This window comes from Lactuca sativa, chromosome 8 (assembly GCF_002870075.4).
Source record: "Lactuca sativa cultivar Salinas chromosome 8, Lsat_Salinas_v11, whole genome shotgun sequence".
Classification (NCBI taxonomy): Eukaryota; Viridiplantae; Streptophyta; class Magnoliopsida; order Asterales; family Asteraceae; genus Lactuca; species Lactuca sativa.
Window position 1 is genome coordinate 166,430,869 of NC_056630.2, and position 22,752 is coordinate 166,453,620.

A 22,752-nucleotide genomic window follows, 5' to 3' on the forward strand; every position below is an offset into this window, starting at 1 on the left:
CCACGTGTACCCGTTGCTGAAGAATGTTTAGGCTCAAAGCCTCTCACATGCCCCCTACGAGTACCCAACACCTTCTTAAATATTGCGATCAATAAATGGTGTCTGGATCACCACCAGGGTCGGCTATGTGAGAAGTTTGTAGAGCAACCTCAGCAACTAAAGCATTATATATTTCACAAGGCTTTGGCATTGTTGTTTGTACTAAACACAAGAAACAGCCTTACAATAAATGAAACTTATTCCAAATACTATGTGTCTGCGTCTTCGTCATCGTTCTTTTCTTCATTATTGACGTGGCTTTTAAACAAGCAGATAATGTGTCCAATGGTTGTCACAAACGCCGGGTTTTGAAGAAAAGCATTCACATCAACATCCTACAATTAATTCACAAGCACATTAAGTCATTAACTATACATTATTTAACAAACTATCAAACCATCAAACCACCAAATGAATTATGTCGGTAACAATTTAAAAAACTATTAAGCCTCCAAATCAGTTAAGTCTTTAAGAATTTAACCAACTACCAAACTACCATAAATTACTATAAATGCTTCATGCTCTTAACAATATAGCAAAGCTACCAAATTCTTTAAGAATTTAACAAGTAATTGTGTTGCTTGCGGTGCTTGTGACTGTGTCCGCCATTAGGATGAAGCACGTGTACCGGTTGCTGAAGAAGATTTAGGCTCACTGTCTCTCACATGCCCCCTACGAGTACCCAACACCTTCTTAAATATTGTGATCCAATAAATGGTGTCTGGATCACCACCAGAGTCGGCTAGAGTCGGCTGTGTGATGAGTTTGTAGAGCAACCTCAGCAACTAAAGCATTATATATTTCACAAGGCTTTGGCATTGTTGTTTGTACTAAACACAAGAAACAACCTTCAATTAAATGAAACTTATTCCAAATTCTATTATGCATTTTCAATTTTTTATTATAAATGTGAGGGGTAATTTAACTATGTGTCTCAAAATGTGTGTTTTGTAATAGAAAGACATAGTTGTTGCATAACAAAAAACGTAACCTTTAGCGACGAAAAAAAGCATCACAATTGATGCGCCTGGACGTCGCTAATACCTTTAGCGACGACATGTTGTCGCTATTACCTCGTAGCTAATACTCTTTTGTCGTCGCAAATAGTGTCGCCTCTGATATACGTTGTTGCTAAATGGTTAATCTCGTTGTTGTTGGTGTCGTCTCTATTGGTATTCCGGCCACCAGTCAGAGTTTCTCCGGCTACACTTCCCGGAACCGGTTGTCATCACAATTGAATCATTGTCGTCCCTAAATGTGTGGCTGCTAATGGTTTTCTTTTTTTTTGAAAAAAATAATTTATTTATGATATTGGTTTTTATATATTATGAAATGCATCTTTAATAAAAAATACATACCACATTACATAAAACATCAAATATATCATATTACATAAAGTATCTAATATATCCCAAATACACATCTAATATATCATCCATAAACCATCTAATAAATCGAAAATAACACCATCCACAAAGAGTCAAAACAAGAAATACTATGTGTATGCGTCTTCGTCTACGTTCTTTTCTTCATTATTGACGTGGCTTTTAAACAAGCAAATAATGTCTCCAATGGTTGTCACAAACGCCGAGTTTTGAAGAAAAGCGTTCACATCAACATCCTACAATTAATTCACAAGCACATTAAGTCATTAACTATTAATTATTTAACAAACTATCAAACCATCAAACCACCAAATGAATTATGTCGGTAACAATTTAAAAAACTATTAAGCCACCAAATCAGTTAAGTCTTTAAGAATTTAACAAACTACCAAACTACCAGAAATTACTATAAATGATTCATGCTTTTAAAAATATAGCAAAGCTACCAAATTCTTTAAGAATTTAACAAGTAATTGTGTTGCTTGCGGTGCTTGTGACTGTGACTGTCATTGGGATGAAGCACGTGTACCCGTTGCTGAAGAAGGTTTAGGCTCACTGTCTCTCACATGCCCCCTACAAGTACCCAACACCTTCTTAAATATTGCGATCCAATAAATGGTGTCTGGATCACCACCGAAGTCGGCTATGTGATGAGTTTGTAAAGCAACCTCAGCAACTAAGGCATTCTATATTTCACAAGGCTTTGCCATTGTTGTTTGTACTAAACACAAGAAACAACCTTCCAATAAATGAAACTTATTCCAAATTCTATTATGCATTTTCAATTTTTTTATTATAAATGTGAGGGGTAATTTAACTATGTGTCTCGAGATGTGTGTTGTGTAATAGAAACACATAGTTGTTGCATAACAAAAAACGTAACCTTTAGCGACGACAAAAAGCATCGCAATTGATGCCCCTGGACTTCGCTAATATCTTTAGCGACGACATGTTGTCGCTATTACCTCGTAGCTAAAACTCTTTTGTCGTCGCAAATAGTGTCGCCTCTGATATACGTTGTTGCTAGATGGTTAATATCGTTGTTGTTGGTGTCGTCTCTATTGGTATTCCAGCCACCAGTCAGAGTTTCTCCGGCTACACTTCCCGGGACCGGTTGTCATCACAATTGGATCATTGTCGTCCCTAAATATGTGGCTGCTAATGGTTTATTTTTTGAAAAAAATAATTTATTTATGATATTGGTTTTTATATATTATAAAATGCAGCTTTAACAAAAATACATACCACATTACATAAAACATCAAATATATCATATTACATAAACTATCTAATATATCCCAAATACACATCTAATATATCATCCATAATCTATCGAATAAATCCAAAGTAACACCATCCACAAAGGGTCAAAACAAGAAATACTATGTGTCTGCGTCTTCGTCATCGTTCTTTTCTTCATTATTGACGTGGCTTTTAAACAAACAGATAATGTCTCCAATGGTTGTCACAAACGCCGGGTTTTGAAGAAAAGCATTCACATCAACATCCTACAATTAATTCACAAGCACATTAAGTCATTATCTATTAATTATTTAACAAACTATCAAACCATCAAACCACCAAATGAATTATGTCGGTAACAATTTAAAAAACTATTAAGCCACCAAATCAGTTAAGTCTTTAAGAATTTAACAAACTACCAAACTACCATAAATTACTATAAATGCTTCATGCTCTTAAAATTATAGCAAAGCTACCAAATTCTTTAAGAATTTAACAAGTAATTGTGTTGCTTGCGGTGCTTGTGACTGTGACTGTCATTGGGATGAAGCACGTGTACCCGTTGCTGAAGAAAGTTTAGGCTCAATGTCTCTCACATGCCCCCTACGAGTACCCAACACCTTCTTAAATATTGCGATCCAATAAATGGTGTCTGGATCACCACCGAAGTCGGCTATGTGATGAGTTTGTAGAGCAACCTCAGCAACTAAGGCATTCTATATTTCACAAGGCTTTGCCATTGTTGTTTGTACTAAACACAAGAAACAACCTTCCAATAAATGAAACTTATTCCAAATTCTATTATGCATTTTCAATTTTTTTATTATAAATGTGAGGGGTAATTTAACTATGTGTCTCGAGATGTGTGTTGTGTAATAGAAACACATAGTTGTTGCATAACAAAAAATGTAACCTTTAGCGACGACAAAAAGCATCGCAATTGATGCCCCTGGACTTCGCTAATATCTTTAGCGACGACATGTTGTCGCTATTACCTCGTAGCTAAAACTCTTTTGTCGTCGCAAATAGTGTCGCCTCTGATATACGTTGTTGCTAAATGGTTAATATCGTTGTTGTTGGTGTCGTCTCTATTGGTATTCCAGCCACCAGTCAGAGTTTCTCCGGCTACACTTCCCGGAACCGGTTGTCATCACAATTGGATCATTGTCGTCCCTAAATATGTGGCTGCTAATGGTTTATTTTTTGAAAAAAATAATTTATTTATGATATTGGTTTTTATATATTACAAAATGCAGCTTTAACAAAAATACATACCACATTACATAAAACATCAAATATATCATATTACATAAACTATCTAATATATCCCAAATACACATCTAATATATCATCCATAATCTATCGAATAAATCCAAAGTAACACCATCCACAAAGGGTCAAAACAAGAAATACTATGTGTCTGCGTCTTCGTCATCGTTCTTTTCTTCATTATTGACGTGGCTTTTAAACAAACAGATAATGTCTCCAATGGTTGTCACAAACGCCGGGTTTTGAAGAAAAGCATTCACATCAACATCCTACAATTAATTCACAAGCACATTAAGTCATTATCTATTAATTATTTAACAAACTATCAAACCATCAAACCACCAAATGAATTATGTCGTTAACAATTTAAAAAACTATTAAGCCACCAAATCAGTTAAGTCTTTAAGAATTTAACAAACTACCAAACTACCATAAATTACTATAAATGCTTCATGCTCTTAAAATTATAGCAAAGCTACCAAATTCTTTAAGAATTTAACAAGTAATTGTGTTGCTTGCGGTGCTTGTGACTGTGACTGTCATTGGGATGAAGCACGTGTACCCGTTCCTGAAGAAAGTTTAGGCTCAATGTCTCTCACATGCCCCCTACGAGTACCCAACACCTTCTTAAATATTGCGATCCAATAAATGGTGTCTGGATCACCACCGAAGTCGGCTATGTGATGAGTTTGTAGAGCAACCTCAGCAACTAAGGCATTCTATATTTCACAAGGCTTTGCCATTGTTGTTTGTACTAAACACAAGAAACAACCTTCCAATAAATGAAACTTATTCCAAATTCTATTATGCATTTTCAATTTTTTTATTATAAATGTGAGGGGTAATTTAACTATGTGTCTCGAGATGTGTGTTGTGTAATAGAAACACATAGTTGTTGCATAACAAAAAACGTAACCTTTAGCGACGACAAAAAGCATCGCAATTGATGCCCCTGGACTTCGCTAATATCTTTAGCGACGACATGTTGTCGCTATTACCTCGTAGCTAAAACTCTTTTGTCGTCGCAAATAGTGTCGCGTCTGATATACGTTGTTGCTAAATGGTTAATATCGTTGTTGTTGGTGTCGTCTCTATTGGTATTCCAGCCACCAGTCAGAGTTTCTCCGGCTACACTTCCCGGAACCGGTTGTCATCACAATTGGATCATTGTCGTCCCTAAATATGTGGCTGCTAATGGTTTATTTTTTGAAAAAAATAATTTATTTATGATATTGGTTTTTATATATTATAAAATGCAACTTTAATAAAAATAAATACCACATTACATAAAACATCAAATATATCATATTACATAAACTATCTAATATATCCCAAATACACATCTAATATATCATCCATAAACTATCTAATAAATCCAAAATAACACCATCCACAAAGAGTCAAAACAAGAAATACTATGTGTATGCGTCTTCATCATTGTTCTTTTTTTCATTATTGACGTGGCTTTTAAACAAGCAGATAATGTCTCCAATGGTTTTCACAAACGCCGGGTTTTGAAGAAATGCATTCACATCAACATCCTACAATTAATTCACAAGCACATTAAGTCATTAACTATTAATTATTTAACAAACGATCAAACCATCAAACCACCAAATGAATTATGTCGGTAACAATTTAAAAAACTACCAAGCCACCTAATCAGTTAAGTCTTTAAGAATTTAACAAACTTCCAAACTACCAAAAATTACTATAAATGCATAATGCTCTTAACTATATAGCAAAGCTACCAAATTCTTTATGAATTTAACAAGTAGTTGTGCTTCTTGCGGTGCTTGTGACTGTGACCGCCATTAGGATGAAGCACGTGTATCCGTTGTTGAAGAAGGTTTAGGCTCAAAGCCTCTTACATGCCCCCTACGAGTGCCCAACACCTTCTTAAATATTGCGATCAATAAATGGTGTCTGGATCACCACCGGAGTCGGCTATGTGATGAGTTTATAGAGCAACCTCAACAACTAAAGCATTATATATTTCACAAGGCTTTGGCATTGTTGTTTGTACTAAACACAAGAAACAGCCTTACAATAAATGAAACTTATTCCAAATTCTATTATGCATTTTCAATTTTTTATTATAAATGTGAGGGGTAATTTAACTATGTGTCTCAAGATGTGTGTTGTGTAATAGAAAGACATAGTTGTTGCATGACAAAAAACGTAACCTTTAGCGACGAAAAAAAGCATCGCAATTGATGCCCCTGGACGTCGCTAATACCTTTAGCAACGACATGTTGTCGCTATTACCTCGTAGCTAATACTCTTTTGTCGTCGCAAATAGTGTCGCCTCTGATATACGTTGTTGCTAAATGGTTAATCTCGTTGTTGTTGGTGTTGTCTCTATTGGTATTCCGGCCACCAGTCAGAGTTTCTCCGGCTACACTTCCCGGAACCGGTTGTCATCACAATTGAATCATTGTCGTCCCTAAATGTGTGGCTGCTAATGGTTTTTTTTTTTTTTTTTGAAAAAAATAATTTATTTATGATATTGGTTTTTATATATTATGAAATGCATCTTTAATAAAAATACATACCACATTACATAAAACATCAAATATATCATATTACATAAAGTATCTAATATATCCCAAATACACATCTAATATATCATCCACAAACTATCTAATAAATGCAAAATAACACCATCCACAGTGGGTCAAAACAAGAAATACTATGTGTCTGCGTCTTTGTCATCGTTCTTTTCTTCATTATTGACGTGGCTTTTAAACAAGCAGATAATGTCTTCAATGGTTGTCACAAACGCCGGGTTTTGAAGAAAAGCATTCACATCAACATCCTACAATTAATTCACAAGCACATTAAGTCATTAACCATTAATTATTTAACAAACTATCAAACCATCAAAACACCAAATGAATTATGTCGGTAACAATTTAAAAAACTATTAAGCCACCAAATCAGTTAAGTCTTTAAGAATTTAACAAACTACCAAACTACCATAAATTACTATAAATGCTTCATGCTTTTAAAAATATAGCAAAGCTACCAAATTCTTTAAGAATTTAACAAGTAATTGTGTTGCTTGCGGTGCTTGTGACTGTGACTGTCATTGGGATGAAGCATGTGTACCCGTTGCTGAAGAAGGTTTAGGCTCACTGTCTCTCACATGCCCCCTACAAGTACCCAAAACCTTCTTAAATATTGCGATCCAATAAATGGTGTCTGGATCACCACCGAAGTCGGCTATGTGATGAGTTTGTAGAGCAACCTCAACAACTAAGGCATTCTATATTTCACAAGGCTTTGCCATTGTTGTTTGTACTAAACACAAGAAACAACCTTCCAATAAATGAAACTTATTCCAAATTCTATTATGCATTTTCAATTTTTTTATTATAAATGTGAGGGGTAATTTAACTATGTGTCTCGAGATGTGTGTTGTGTAATAGAAACACATAGTTGTTGCATAACAAAAAACGTAACCTTTAGCGACGAGAAAAAGCATCGCAATTGATGCCCCTGGACTTCGCTAATATCTTTATCGACGACATGTTGTCGCTATTACCTCGTAGCTAAAACTCTTTTGTCGTCGCAAATAGTGTCGCGTCTGATATACGTTGTTGCTAAATGGTTAATATCGTTGTTGTTGGTGTCGTCTCTATTGGTATTCCAGCCACCAGTCAGAGTTTCTCCGGCTACACTTCCCGGAACCGGTTGTCATCACAATTGGATCATTGTCGTCCCTAAATATGTGGCTGCTCATGGTTTATTTTTTGAAAAAAATAATTTATTTATGATATTGGTTTTTATATATTATAAAATGCAACTTAAATAAAAATAAATACCACATTACATAAAACATCAAATATATCATATTACATAAACTATCTAATATATCCCAAATACACATCTAATATATCATCCATAAACTATCTAATAAATCCAAAATAACACCATCCACAAAGAGTCAAAACAAGAAATACTATGTGTATGCGTCTTCATCATCGTTCTTTTTTTCATTATTGACGTGGCTTTTAAACAAGCAGATAATGTCTCCAATGGTTTTCACAAACGCCGGGTTTTGAAGAAATGCATTCACATCAACATCCTACAATTAATTCACAAGCACATTAAGTCATTAACTATTAATTATTTAACAAACGATCAAACCATCAAACCACCAAATGAATTATGTCGGTAACAATTTAAAAAACTACCAAGCCACCTAATCAGTTAAGTCTTTAAGAATTTAACAAACTTCCAAACTACCAAAAATTACTATAAATGCATAATGCTCTTAACTATATAGCAAAGCTACCAAATTCTTTATGAATTTAACAAGTAGTTGTGCTTCTTGCGGTGCTTGTGACTGTGACCGCCATTAGGATGAAGCACGTGTATCCGTTGTTGAAGAAGGTTTAGGCTCAAAGCCTCTTACATGCCCCCTACGAGTACCCAACACCTTCTTAAATATTGCGATCAATAAATGGTGTCTGGATCACCACCGGAGTCGGCTATGTGATGAGTTTATAGAGCAACCTCAACAACTAAAGCATTATATATTTCACAAGGCTTTGGCATTGTTGTTTGTACTAAACACAAGAAACAGCCTTACAATAAATGAAACTTATTCCAAATTCTATTATGCATTTTCAATTTTTTATTATAAATGTGAGGGGTAATTTAACTATGTGTCTCAAGATGTGTGTTGTGTAATAGAAAGACATAGTTGTTGCATGACAAAAAACGTAACCTTTAGCGACGAAAAAAAGCATCGCAATTGATGCCCCTGGACGTCGCTAATACCTTTAGCAACGACATGTTGTCGCTATTACCTCGTAGCTAATACTCTTTTGTCGTCGCAAATAGTGTCGCCTCTGATATACGTTGTTGCTAAATGGTTAATCTCGTTGTTGTTGGTGTTGTCTCTATTGGTATTCCGGCCACCAGTCAGAGTTTCTCCGGCTACACTTCCCGGAACCGGTTGTCATCACAATTGAATCATTGTCGTCCCTAAATGTGTGGCTGCTAATGGTTTTTTTTTTTTTTTTTTTGAAAAAAATAATTTATTTATGATATTGGTTTTTATATATTATGAAATGCATCTTTAATAAAAATACATACCACATTACATAAAACATCAAATATATCATATTACATAAAGTATCTAATATATCCCAAATACACATCTAATATATCATCCACAAACTATCTAATAAATGCAAAATAACACCATCCACAGTGGGTCAAAACAAGAAATACTATGTGTCTGCGTCTTTGTCATCGTTCTTTTCTTCATTATTGACGTGGCTTTTAAACAAGCAGATAATGTCTTCAATGGTTGTCACAAACGCCGGGTTTTGAAGAAAAGCATTCACATCAACATCCTACAATTAATTCACAAGCACATTAAGTCATTAACCATTAATTATTTAACAAACTATCAAACCATCAAACCACCAAATGAATTATGTCGGTAACAATTTAAAAAACTATTAAGCCACCAAATCAGTTAAGTCTTTAAGAATTTAACAAACTACCAAACTACCATAAATTACTATAAATGCTTCATGCTTTTAAAAATATAGCAAAGCTACCAAATTCTTTAAGAATTTAACAAGTAATTGTGTTGCTTGCGGTGCTTGTGACTGTGACTGTCATTGGGATGAAGCACGTGTACCCGTTGCTGAAGAAGGTTTAGGCTCACTGTCTCTCACATGCCCCCTACAAGTACCCAACACCTTCTTAAATATTGCGATCCAATAAATGGTGTCTGGATCACCACCGAAGTCGGCTATGTGATGAGTTTGTAGAGCAACCTCAACAACTAAGGCATTCTATATTTCACAAGGCTTTGCCATTGTTGTTTGTACTAAACACAAGAAACAACCTTCCAATAAATGAAACTTATTCCAAATTCTATTATGCATTTTCAATTTTTTTATTATAAATGTGAGGGGTAATTTAACTATGTGTCTCGAGATGTGTGTTGTGTAATAGAAACACATAGTTGTTGCATAACAAAAAACGTAACCTTTAGCGACGACAAAAAGCATCGCAATTGATGCCCCTGGACTTCGCTAATATCTTTAGCGACGACATGTTGTCGCTATTACCTCGTAGCTAAAACTCTTTTGTCGTCGCAAATAGTGTCGCCTCTGATATACGTTGTTGCTAAATGGTTAATATCGTTGTTGTTGGTGTCGTCTCTATTGGTATTCCAGCCACCAGTCAGAGTTTCTCCGGCTACACTTCCCGGAACCGGTTGTCATCACAATTGGATCATTGTCGTCCCTAAATATGTGGCTGCTAATGGTTTATTTTTTGAAAAAAATAATTTATTTATGATATTGGTTTTTATATATTATAAAATGCAGCTTTAACAAAAATACATACCACATTACATAAAACATCAAATATATCATATTACATAAACTATCTAATATATCCCAAATACACATCTAATATATCATCCATAATCTATCGAATAAATCCAAAGTAACACCATCCACAAAGGGTCAAAACAAGAAATACTATGTGTCTGCGTCTTCGTCATCGTTCTTTTCTTCATTATTGACATGGCTTTTAAACAAACAGATAATGTCTCCAATGGTTGTCACAAACGCCGGGTTTTGAAGAAAAGCATTCACATCAACATCCTACAATTAATTCACAAGCACATTAAGTCATTATCTATTAATTATTTAACAAACTATCAAACCATCAAACCACCAAATGAATTATGTCGGTAACAATTTAAAAAACTATTAAGCCACCAAATCAGTTAAGTCTTTAAGAATTTAACAAACTACCAAACTACCATAAATTACTATAAATGCTTCATGCTCTTAAAATTATAGCAAAGCTACCAAATTCTTTAAGAATTTAACAAGTAATTGTGTTGCTTGCGGTGCTTGTGACTGTGACTGTCATTGGGATGAAGCACGTGTACCCGTTGCTGAAGAAAGTTTAGGCTCAATGTCTCTCACATGCCCCCTACGAGTACCCAACACCTTCTTAAATATTGCGATCCAATAAATGGTGTCTGGATCACCACCGAAGTCGGCTATGTGATGAGTTTGTAGAGCAACCTCAGCAACTAAGGCATTCTATATTTCACAATGCTTTGCCATTGTTGTTTGTACTAAACACAAGAAACAACCTTCCAATAAATGAAACTTATTCCAAATTCTATTATGTATTTTCAATTTTTTTATTATAAATGTGAGGGGTAATTTAACTATGTGTCTCGAGATGTGTGTTGTGTAATAGAAACACATAGTTGTTGCATAACAAAAAACGTAACCTTTAGCGACGACAAAAAGCATCGCAATTGATGCCCCTGGACTTCGCTAATATCTTTAGCGACGACATGTTGTCGCTATTACCTCGTAGCTAAAACTCTTTTGTCGTCGCAAATAGTGTCGACTCTGATATACGTTGTTGCTAAATGGTTAATATCGTTGTTGTTGGTGTCGTCTCTATTGGTATTCCAGCCACCAGTCAGAGTTTCTCCGGCTACACTTCCCGGAACCGGTTGTCATCACAATTGGATCATTGTCGTCCCTAAATATGTGGCTGCTAATGGTTTATTTTTTGAAAAAAATAATTTATTTATGATATTGGTTTTTATATATTATAAAATGCAACTTTAATAAAAATAAATACCACATTACATAAAACATCAAATATATCATATTACATAAACTATCTAATATATCCCAAATACACATCTAATATATCATCAATAAACTATCTAATATATCCAAAATAACACCATCCACAAAGAGTCAAAACAAGAAATACTATGTGTATGCGTCTTCATCATCGTTCTTTTTTTCATTATTGACGTGGCTTTTAAACAAGCAGATAATATCTCCAATGGTTTTCACAAACGCCGGGTTTTGAAGAAATGCATTCACATCAACATCCTACAAATAATTCACAAGCACATTAAGTCATTAACTATTAATTATTTAACAAACGATCAAACCATCAAACCACCAAATGAATTATGTCGGTAATAATTTAAAAAACTACCAAGCCACCTAATCAGTTAAGTCTTTAAGAATTTAACAAACTTCCAAACTACCAAAAATTACTATAAATGCATAATGCTCTTAACTATATAGCAAAGCTACCAAATTCTTTATGAATTTAACAAGTAGTTGTGCTTCTTGCGGTGCTTGTGACTGTGACCGCCATTAGGATGAAGCACGTGTATCCGTTGTTGAAGAAGGTTTAGGCTCAAAGCCTCTTACATGCCCCCTACGAGTAGCCAACACCTTCTTAAATATTGCGATCAATAAATGGTGTCTGGATCACCACCGGAGTCGGCTATGTGATGAGTTTATAGAGCAACCTCAACAACTAAAGCATTATATATTTCACAAGGCTTTGGCATTGTTGTTTGTACTAAACACAAGAAACAGCCTTACAATAAATGAAACTTATTCCAAATTCTATTATGCATTTTCAATTTTTTATTATAAATGTGAGGGGTAATTTAACTATGTGTCTCAAGATGTGTGTTGTGTAATAGAAAGACATAGTTGTTGCATGACAAAAAACGTAACCTTTAGCGACGAAAAAAAGCATCGCAATTGATGCCCCTGGACGTCGCTAATACCTTTAGCAACGACATGTTGTCGCTATTACCTCGTAGCTAATACTCTTTTGTCGTCGCAAATAGTGTCGCCTCTGATATACGTTGTTGCTAAATGGTTAATCTCGTTGTTGTTGGTGTCGTCTCTATTAGTATTCCGGCCACCAGTCAGAGTTTCTCCGGCTACACTTCCCGGAACCGGTTGTCATCACAATTGAATCATTGTCGTCCCTAAATGTGTGGCTGCTAATGGTTTTTTTTTTTTTTTTGAAAAAAATAATTTATTTATGATATTGGTTTTTATATATTATGAAATGCATCTTTAATAAAAATACATACCACATTACATAAAACATCAAATATATCATATTACATAAAGTATCTAATATATCCCAAATACACATCTAATATATCATCCATAAACTATCTAATAAATGCAAAATAACACCATCCACAGTGGGTCAAAAGAAGAAATACTATGCGTCTGCGTCTTTGTCATCGTTCTTTTCTTCATTATTGACGTGGCTTTTAAACAAGCAGATAATGTCTTCAATGGTTGTCACAAACGCCGGGTTTTGAAGAAAAGCATTCACATCAACATCCTACAATTAATTCACAAGCACATTAAGTCATTAACCATTAATTATTTAACAAACTATCAAACCATCAAACCACCAAATGAATTATGTCGGTAACAATTTAAAAAACTATTAAGCCACCAAATCAGTTAAGTCTTTAAGAATTTAACAAACTACCAAACTACCATAAATTACTATAAATGCTTCATGCTTTTAAAAATATAGCAAAGCTACCAAATTCTTTAAGAATTTAACAAGTAATTGTGTTGCTTGCGGTGCTTGTGAATGTGACTGTCATTGGGATGAAGCACGTGTACCCGTTGCTGAAGAAGGTTTAGGCTCACTGTCTCTCACATGCCCCCTACAAGTACCCAACACCTTCTTAAATATTGCGATCCAATAAATGGTGTCTGGATCACCACCGAAGTCGGCTATGTGATGAGTTTGTAGAGCAACCTCAACAACTAAGGCATTCTATATTTCACAAGGCTTTGCCATTGTTGTTTGTACTAAACACAAGAAACAACCTTCCAATAAATGAAACTTATTCCAAATTCTATTATGCATTTTCAATTTTTTTATTATAAATGTGAGGTGTAATTTAACTATGTGTCTCGAGATGTGTGTTGTGTAATAGAAACACATAGTTGTTGCATAACAAAAAACGTAACCTTTAGCGACGACAAAAAGCATCGCAATTGATGCCCCTGGACTTCGCTAATATCTTTAGCGACGACATGTTGTCGCTATTACCTCGTAGCTAAAACTCTTTTGTCGTCGCAAATAGTGTCGCCTCTGATATACGTTGTTGCTAAATGGTTAATATCGTTGTTGTTGGTGTCGTCTCTATTGGTATTCCAGCCACCAGTCAGAGTTTCTCCGGCTACACTTCCCGGAACCGGTTGTCATCACAATTGGATCATTGTCGTCCCTAAATATGTGGCTGCTAATGGTTTTTTTGTTGAAAAAAATAATTTATTTATGAAATTGGTTTTTATATATTATAAAATGCAGCTTTAATAAAAATACATACCACATTACATAAAACATCAAATATATCATATTACATAAACTATCTAATATATCCCAAATACACATCTAATATATCATCCATAAACTATCTAATAAATCCAAAATAACACCATCCACAAAGAGTCAAAACAAGAAATACTATGTGTATGCGTCTTCATCATCGTTCTTTTTTTCATTATTGACGTGGCTTTTAAACAAGCAGATAATGTCTCCAATGGTTGTCACAAACGCCGGGTTTTGAAGAAAAGCATTCACATCAACATCCTACAATTAATTCACAAACACATTAAGTCATTAACTATTAATTATTTAACAAACTATCAAACAATCAAACCACCAAATGAATTATGTCGGTAACAATTTAAAAAACTATTAAACCACCAAATCAGTTAAGTCTTTAAGAATTTAACAAACTACCAAACTACCATAAATTACTCTAAATGCATCATGCTCTTAACAATATAGCAATGCTACCAAATTCTTTAATAATTTAACAAGTAATTGTGTTGCTTGCGGTGCTTTTGGCTGTGACTGCCATTGGGATGAAGCACGTGTATCCGTTGCCGAAGAAGGTTTTGGCTCAAAGTCTCTCACATGCCCCATACGAGTACCCAACACCTTCTTAAATATTGCGATCAGTAAATGGTGTCTGGATCACCACCGGAGTCGGCTATGTGATGAGTTTGTAGAGCAACCTCAGCAACTAAAGCATTATATATTTCACAAGGCTTTGGCATTGTTGTTTGTACTAAACACAAGAAACAACCTTCCAATAAATGAAACTTATTCCAAATTCTATTATGCATTTTCAATTTTTTATTATAAATGTGAGGGGTAATTTAACTATGTGTCTCAAGATGTGTGTTGTGTAATAGAAAGACATAGTTGTTGCATAACAAAAAACGTAACCTTTAGCGACGAGAAAAAGCATCGCAATTGATGCCCCTGGACGTCGCTAATACCTTTAGCGACGACATGTTGTCGGTATTACCTCGTTGCTAATACTCTTTTGTCGTCGCAAATAGTGTCGCCTCTGATATACGTTGTTGCTATATGGTTAATCTCGTTGTTGTTGGTGTCGTCTCTATTGGTATTCCGGCCACCGGTCAGAGTTTCTCCAACTACACTTCCCGGAACTGGTTGTCATCACAATTGGATCATTGTCGTCCCTAAATATGTGGCTGCTAATGGTTTTTTTTTTGAAAAAATTAATTTATTTATGATATTGGTTTTTATATATTTTAAAATGCAGCTTTAATAAAAATACATACCACATTACATAAAACATCAAATATATCGTATTACATAAACTATCTAATATATCGCAAATACACATCTAATATATCATCCATAAACTATCTAATAAATCCAAAATAACACCATCCACAAAGGGTCAAAACAAGAAATACTATTTGTCTGCGTCTTCGTCATCGGTCTTTTCTTCATTATTGACGTGGCTTTTAAACAAGCAGATAATGTCTCCAATGGTTGTCAAAAACGCCGGGTTTTGAAGAAAAGCATTCACATCAACATCCTTCAATTAATTCACAAGTACATTAAGTCATTAACTATTAATTATTTAACAAACTATCAAACCATCAAACCACCAAATGAATTATGTCGGTAACAATTTAAAAAACTACTAAGCCACCAAATCAGTTAAGTCTTTAAGAATTTAAGAAACTTCCAAACTACCAAAAATTACTATAAATGCATAATGCTCTTAACAATATAGCAAAGCAACCAAATTCTTTAAGAATTTAACAAGTAGTTGTGGTTCTTGCGGTACTTGTGATTGTGACTACCATTGGGATGAAGCACGTGTACCCGTTGCTGAAGATGGTTTAGGCTCAAAGCCTCTCACATGCCCCCTACGAGTACTCAACACCTTCTTAAATATTGCGATCAATAAATGGTGTCTGGATCACCACCGAAGTCGGGTATGTGATGAGTTTGTAAAGCAACCTCAGCAACTAAAGCATTATATATTTAACAAGGCTTTGGCATTGTTGTTTGTACTAAATACAAGAAACAGCCTTCCAATAAATGAAACATATTCCAAATTCTATTATGTATTTGCAATTATTTATTATAAATGTGAGGGGTAATTTAACTATGTGTCTCAAGATGTGTGTTGTGTAATAGAAAGACATAGTTGTTGCATAACAAAAAACGTAACCTATAGCGACGAAAAAAAGCATCGCAATTGATGCCCCTGGACGTCGCTAATACCTTTAGCGACAATATGTTGTCGCTAATACCTCGTAGCTAATACTCTTTTGTCGTCGCAAATAGTGTCTCCTCTGATATACGTTGTTGCTAAATGGTTAATCTCGTTGTTGTTGGTGTCGTCTCTATTGGTATTCCGGCCACCAGTAAGAGTTTCTACGGCTACACTTCTCGGAACCAGTTGTCATCACAATTGGATCATTGTCGTCCCTAAATATGTGGCTGCTAATGGTTTTTTTTTTGAAAAATATAATTTATTTATGATATTGGTTTTTATATATATTATAAAATGCAGCTTTAATAAAAATACATACCACATTACATAAAACATCAAATATATCATATTACATAAACTATCTAATATATCCCAAATACACATCTAATATATCATCCATAAACTATCTAATAAATGCAAAATAACACCATCCACAGTGGGTCAAAACAAGAAATACTATGTGTCTGCGTCTTTGTCATCGTTCTTTTCTTCATTATTGACGTGGCTTTTAAACAAGCAGATAATGTCTTCAATGGTTGTCACAAACGCCGGGTTTTGAATAAAAGCATTCACATCAAGATCCTACAATTAATTCACAAGCACATTAAGTCATTAACCATTAATTATTTAACAAACTATCAAACCATCAAACCACCAAATGAATTATGTCGGTAACAATTTAAAAAACTATTAAGCCACCAAATCAGTTAAGTCTTTAAGAATTTAACAAACTACTAAACTACCATAAATTACTATAAATGCTTGATGCTCTTAACAATATAGCAAAGCTACCAAATTCTTTAAGAATTTAACAAGTAATTGTGTTGCTTGCGGTGCTTGTGACTATGACTGTCATTGGGATGAAGCACGTGTACCCGTTGCTGAAGACGGTTTAGGCTCAATGTCTCTCACATGCCCCCTACGAGTACCCAACACCTTCTTAAATATTGCGATCCAATAAATGGTGTCTGGATCACCACCGGAGTCGGCTATGTGATGAGTTTGTAGAGCAACCTCAGCAGCTAAGGCATTCTATATTTCAAGAGGCTTTGGCATTGTTGTTTGTACTAAACACAAGAAACAACCTTCCAATAAATGAAACTTATTCCAAATTCTATTATGCATTTTCAATTTTTTTATTATAAATGTGAGGGGTAATTTAACTATGTGTCTCAAGATGTGTGTTGTGTAATAGAAAGACATAGTTGTTGCATAACAAAAAACGTAACCTTTAGCGACGACAAAAAGCATCACAATTGATGCCCCTGGACGCTGCTAATACCTTTAGCGACGACATGTTGTCGCTATTACCTCGTAGCTAATACTCTTTTGTCATCGCAAATAGTGTCGCCTCTGATATACATTGTTGCTAAATGGTTAATCTCGTTGTTGTTGGTGTCGTCTCTATTGGTATTCCGGCCACCGGTTAGAGTTTCTCCGGCTACACTTCCCGGAACCAGTTGTCATCACAATTGGATCATTGTCGTCCCTAAATATGTGGCTGCTAATGGTTTTTTTTTTTTGAAAAAAATAATTTATTTATGATATTGGTTTTTATATATATTATAAAATGCAACTTTATTAAAAATACACACATTACATAAAACATCAAATATATCATATTACATAAACTATCTAATATATCCCAAATACACATCTAATATATCATCCATAAACTATCTAATAAATCCAAAATAACACCATCCACAAAGGATCAAAACAAGAAATACTATGTGTCTGCGTCTTCGTCATCGTTCGTTTCTTCATTATTGACCTGGCTTATGAACAAGCAGATAATGTCTCCAATGGTTGTCACAAACGCCGGGTTTTGAAGAAAAGCATTCACATCAACATCCTACAATTAATTCACAAGCACATTAAGTCATTAACTATTAATTATTTAACAAACTATCAAACCATCAAACCACCAAATGAATTATGTTGGTAACAATTTAAAAAACTATTAAGCCACCAAATCAGTTAAGTCTTTAAGAATTTAACAAACTACCAAACTACCATAAATTACTATAAATGCTTCATGCTCTTAACAATATAGCAAACACTACAAGAAAAAGACCCTTTCATGACGCGCAAATCACGACGCTCACTGATTTATGTTACGCAAAAGAGAGTGACAATAAAAAGGTGTCGTCTGTTCAAAAAATTTGAGGATTTAGGTCACGCATTATTGCGTACCCTTAAATTAGTGTCTAATGTAAAAAAAATAAAAACACGGAGGGCACATTATCTAAAACGTGCGTCCTCTATGATTGTCGCTTTATGGTTTTTACTAAAACGCGCGTTCTTGAAAGGGGGAAATGAAATCCCCTCAAAATTCTTAAAATTTTTAATACCCCGCTTCAAGATCCCCTTCGTTCTATTCTTCCCTTTTCTCTGCAAACCCTAATCACGATACCATCTCTGTTGTATACCTCAACAATGCATATATCAGAAAATCATTGGGATAATTTCTAGGGCTTTTTTAAAACACTCATTCGACTCTTTTCTCTCCCGCCTCCCCTGTCTATCTATTTGGTGCTCTGATATCCCCCTTCCATTTATGCTGCCGTCTCCATCGCCATCAAAACGAGGATATGAGACAGTGCTTGATCTACGATCGTCCAGTCGCCGATGCCCGGTTAATAGGAGTTGAAAACATCATAACATAAAAACTGTTCTTAACCTTGCCGGACTCAGAAAAGCCGATGTGGCACATCCACGAGTATGAGGTGAAGAGCGACGTCCTTTTCCTTCCCGACGTCATTGGTCCGGTTGAGCGGCAAGATCGGGAGAAAGCGCCGAAAACTTACAGGAAGACGATTCACTTTTTTGGAAGGTGGATAGAGGCGATCAACTTCCCCTAGGTCTCCCACAGGTAATGATGGCTTTAATTCGTGATGGCTTTACCCTAATCTCGCTAAAGGTACAATTTACATTTCCTGATTTCCGCCATTTTTGATCACCTGCAACTTATGTAGAAACTCTATCGATCGATTATTATTACATATTTGGAGTCTCGCTATGGTGTTTTGTTCAAAAAGGAAAGGGACCTTAACCAGGCCTCCTGTACCCTAATCCATTTTGAGCGGACGACTCCTCATTTTTCTCGCAGGTAGGAACCAATTAATAGGTGTGACGTACAAATAATGTCATATTGAGCGGACGACTCCTCTTTCATTAAAAAATAGGAGGTAGCAAGGTCAATTTTCTGAGATTTGAAACTATATGTCTCGAATTACAGGTTGAAGATCAGAAATCGAAGGTTGCAAGTCAGATTTGGGATCGAAAGTCTGAGGTTTAGGGTACGATCGGAAGCATCAAGATGCAGAAAAAAAAGCGGAGGAGGCATCAGGTTCGAAGATTGTTCTCTTCTTCTTCGTGTATGTGCCCTAGATTTCTTTATCTTACATTCAATCTCTAAATATTCTTTTATTCCCTAAATTAGGTACGAAGATTATTCTCTTCTTCTCCATTTGTTTTTTTTTTGGAATGACGACCTCTCCTTTTAGGAGTAAGTCCTGAGTCCCCAATACTTGATCTGCAAGCTGTGACATGAGTTTTTAGTGAAGATAATGAGTAGCAGACTTCAAAACCCATTTGTTGGGGCAGCTTTCCAATCTTCCTTAAAGCCAAGAAACGTGAACTGTTTGGGTTATCTTGGAAACAAATTTCCCAGAAAACCTCGGTATGATATCATTCCACGTGCCAAGAAAAACGACTGGATATCTCACGGGATTAGGTTCTCACAATCATTCGGGGAAAATGTTGAGATTTTATGGAAGAATATGGGATTAAGAAGTGGGTTTGTGGTGAAGTCCGTGAAAGAGCCTTTCACTAGAAGCAAAGCTATAGTTAGGTCATTATCCACAGTCTGGGAGGAAGGTTTGCTTCTATTCCAGTGTTCTGTTTTCTATGCTGTGATATCTGGGGTGTGCTTGTTGTTATGGTACAATCAACTTAAAGCAAATACATTAATAGAATCAAAGCTTTTTCCTTCAGTTTGCACAACATTAAGTGATTATATCCAATGCGACCTTCATTTTTGTAAAGCTTTTTCCGTAAAAAGAATGCAGCAGCTAAAAAAGCTGCATCCAGTAATTCTGTTAATGGAGACTTACATGAAGTAAAAACTTCAGTTGCTGATGCTATAAACACTTTCAATAAACCTTCTACAAATAATAATCCAGAGGAAGATAATAATCATAGCAATTTGAATCATTACAGTAATATAAGGCTTGAAGATGCCCTTAGAAATAGTAAAGATAGCCATTTGAAGGATTTTACCTCAACAAATCCTTATACAACAACAGAAGCTTCTGTTAATAAGTCTTCTCCTGAGATACCTTCATCTTCTAACAACTCAAATCACAATGTTCAACAAGGCGACGGCTCAACATACAGAGGTAGGTAATTAACTAATTATTAATTTGATCACCTTTAACCTTTCATATTCTTTGTTTGAATTTGGGAAATCTCTACAGTATCCTCCATTTTCTGATAGGAACCCTAGTAATGTTCTTGATCGTCCAATATCTGAAATCAACTCTGAATTTGTATCTACAACCTTCAGATATGATATTGTAGCCTCAACAGGATTACCTTCAAGAAGATCACGTCCATCTTTTCTGGATTCAATTCTTCCAAATGAAGAAAATATAAAGCAATTAATCCATTCAATTCAAAAGTTCACCCTGTTGATTCTCCTCATGTTACTCAAAGTTTTATTTATTTATGTATCTTCTTAATTTCATTTTTTCAATTATAGGTGCATTGTTAGGGACATATGAAGATAACAGATTTAAATCCGAGTCAATGAAGCCGTATCTCAAGTTAATTGGCTCTCTTAACCTTGGAGGTGGACCCGAGTTAGAAAAGAAACTCAAGTACACAGAGCATGTTTGCTCAGGGGTAATTTTGGGAAAAGAGCTTGTAAATGCACCTCCCAATGTACTTACCCCTGGTTCGTTATCCTTCTTATTTTCAATTGTTGATAGATACATAGAGTTAAAATATAGTTTTTCATTTTTCTTTTTTAATAATTGTAACAGGGGTATCAGCGGAAGAAGCTGAAAAGATTGCTTCAACAATCGATTGTGATAAGTTATCTGATATAGGTTCCGAGTATGAAGGGGAAGATTGTCAAACTTGTTGATAGAGACATAGAGTTAAAATAATCTTTTAAGTAAAAGATTTTGAATTTATGGAATGCTTCAACAAAAATGTAAATAATGATAAAATCTAAATTGGATAGTTTTTTTTGTTGTTGTTGAAGGTTTTGGATTGACACAGCTGATAAGCAACCTTGCATTGGTATGGGTGGTATGATACCATGGAAGCTTCATGTTACAGGGAAGCTTTTTCATAGTGGTCTAGCACACAAGGTGTCTTGATTCTTGAATAAAAAAATGTTGCTTTTGGTTTTGGTTATTGCTATAAATTTATTTGATTTAATATTAAATAAAGATACTTAGAGGTCATCTGGTTCATGGCATGTTTGGTTGACTAATGGTAATGGATGGAAGGGAATTCCAGATTCCATTCCATGGCATGTTTGTTTGGTTGCCAAATGGACGGAATTGAATTCCATCGGAATCGTTTAGATTCCAACATTATATATGTTTAAATACAATTCAGTTTTTGTCATTGAATTCCATTTCATTTCTCTTTGATATTTTCTGCATGTGTGGATTTAATTTCTAGCGTCTCTTGTAAGAAGCAAATAATCTAAAATCTAATACTTGTAAAATACCTTGAAAGGCAGATTTATAATATAGTATACATTAATAATATATAACTTGTAAAATACCTTAAAACTTTGCTGATATAACTCATGTCATAGTTGATGAAGTGCATGAACGTTCTGTCTTGGTGAGTTAGTGATATTATAATTTTGTATATCATTTATTTGATGAGTTGGTAAGATTATAATTTCTTATGTATAATTTTTTTTTTCAAATTTTAATTCGTAAACAGGGTGATTCTCTACTGATTATTTTGAAGAGTTTTATAGAGAAGCAATCTGCTCAAAGCACACGAAAGTTATCCTTATGTATGTATGATCACATATATGCCGAAACTTACAAAATGTCATAACTCATGAATATTTTTATTCATAAGTTAATTTGTTGTTCAGGTCAGCAACAGTCGGTTCACAGCTATTTTCTCATTACTTTGGTGACTGCCCTGTTATTCATGCACAAGGCAGAACACATCCTGTACCAACATACTTCCTTGAAGACATTCATGATAGTGTAAATTATAAGCTAGCTTCAGATTCTCTAGCTTCTTTGAGAGCCAATGCACCAACACAGAAGGTATTTTACAAGTTATATATTATTAATGTATAGTATATTATAATTATATATTGTCTGGAAAATCCCAAAGTCAACAGTTCTA

The 22,752-nt window shown here is 34.7% G+C and overlaps 1 protein-coding gene across 2 annotated transcripts; it reads left to right on the top strand.

Annotated features, from left to right (window-relative positions):
• Positions 1 to 21,093: 21,093 nt before the first annotated feature.
• Positions 21,094 to 22,407, top strand: LOC128128189 (leucine aminopeptidase 2, chloroplastic-like). 2 transcript variants are annotated; one of them, XR_008226002.1, is made up of 3 exons: positions 21,094 to 21,316; positions 21,405 to 21,737; positions 22,330 to 22,407. XR_008226002.1 is itself a non-coding variant. In XM_052767092.1 (2 exons), the coding sequence occupies exons 1-2, from the start codon at positions 21,169 to 21,171 to the stop codon at positions 21,506 to 21,508; spliced, it is 252 nt and encodes an 83-aa protein (XP_052623052.1). In that variant the 5' UTR covers positions 21,094 to 21,168; the 3' UTR covers positions 21,509 to 21,839. The 2 variants fall into 2 exon arrangements, 1 of the variants encoding a protein (XP_052623052.1); XM_052767092.1 differs by lacking the exon at positions 22,330 to 22,407 and having other exon boundaries at positions 21,405 to 21,839.
• Positions 22,408 to 22,752: the final 345 nt, after the last annotated feature.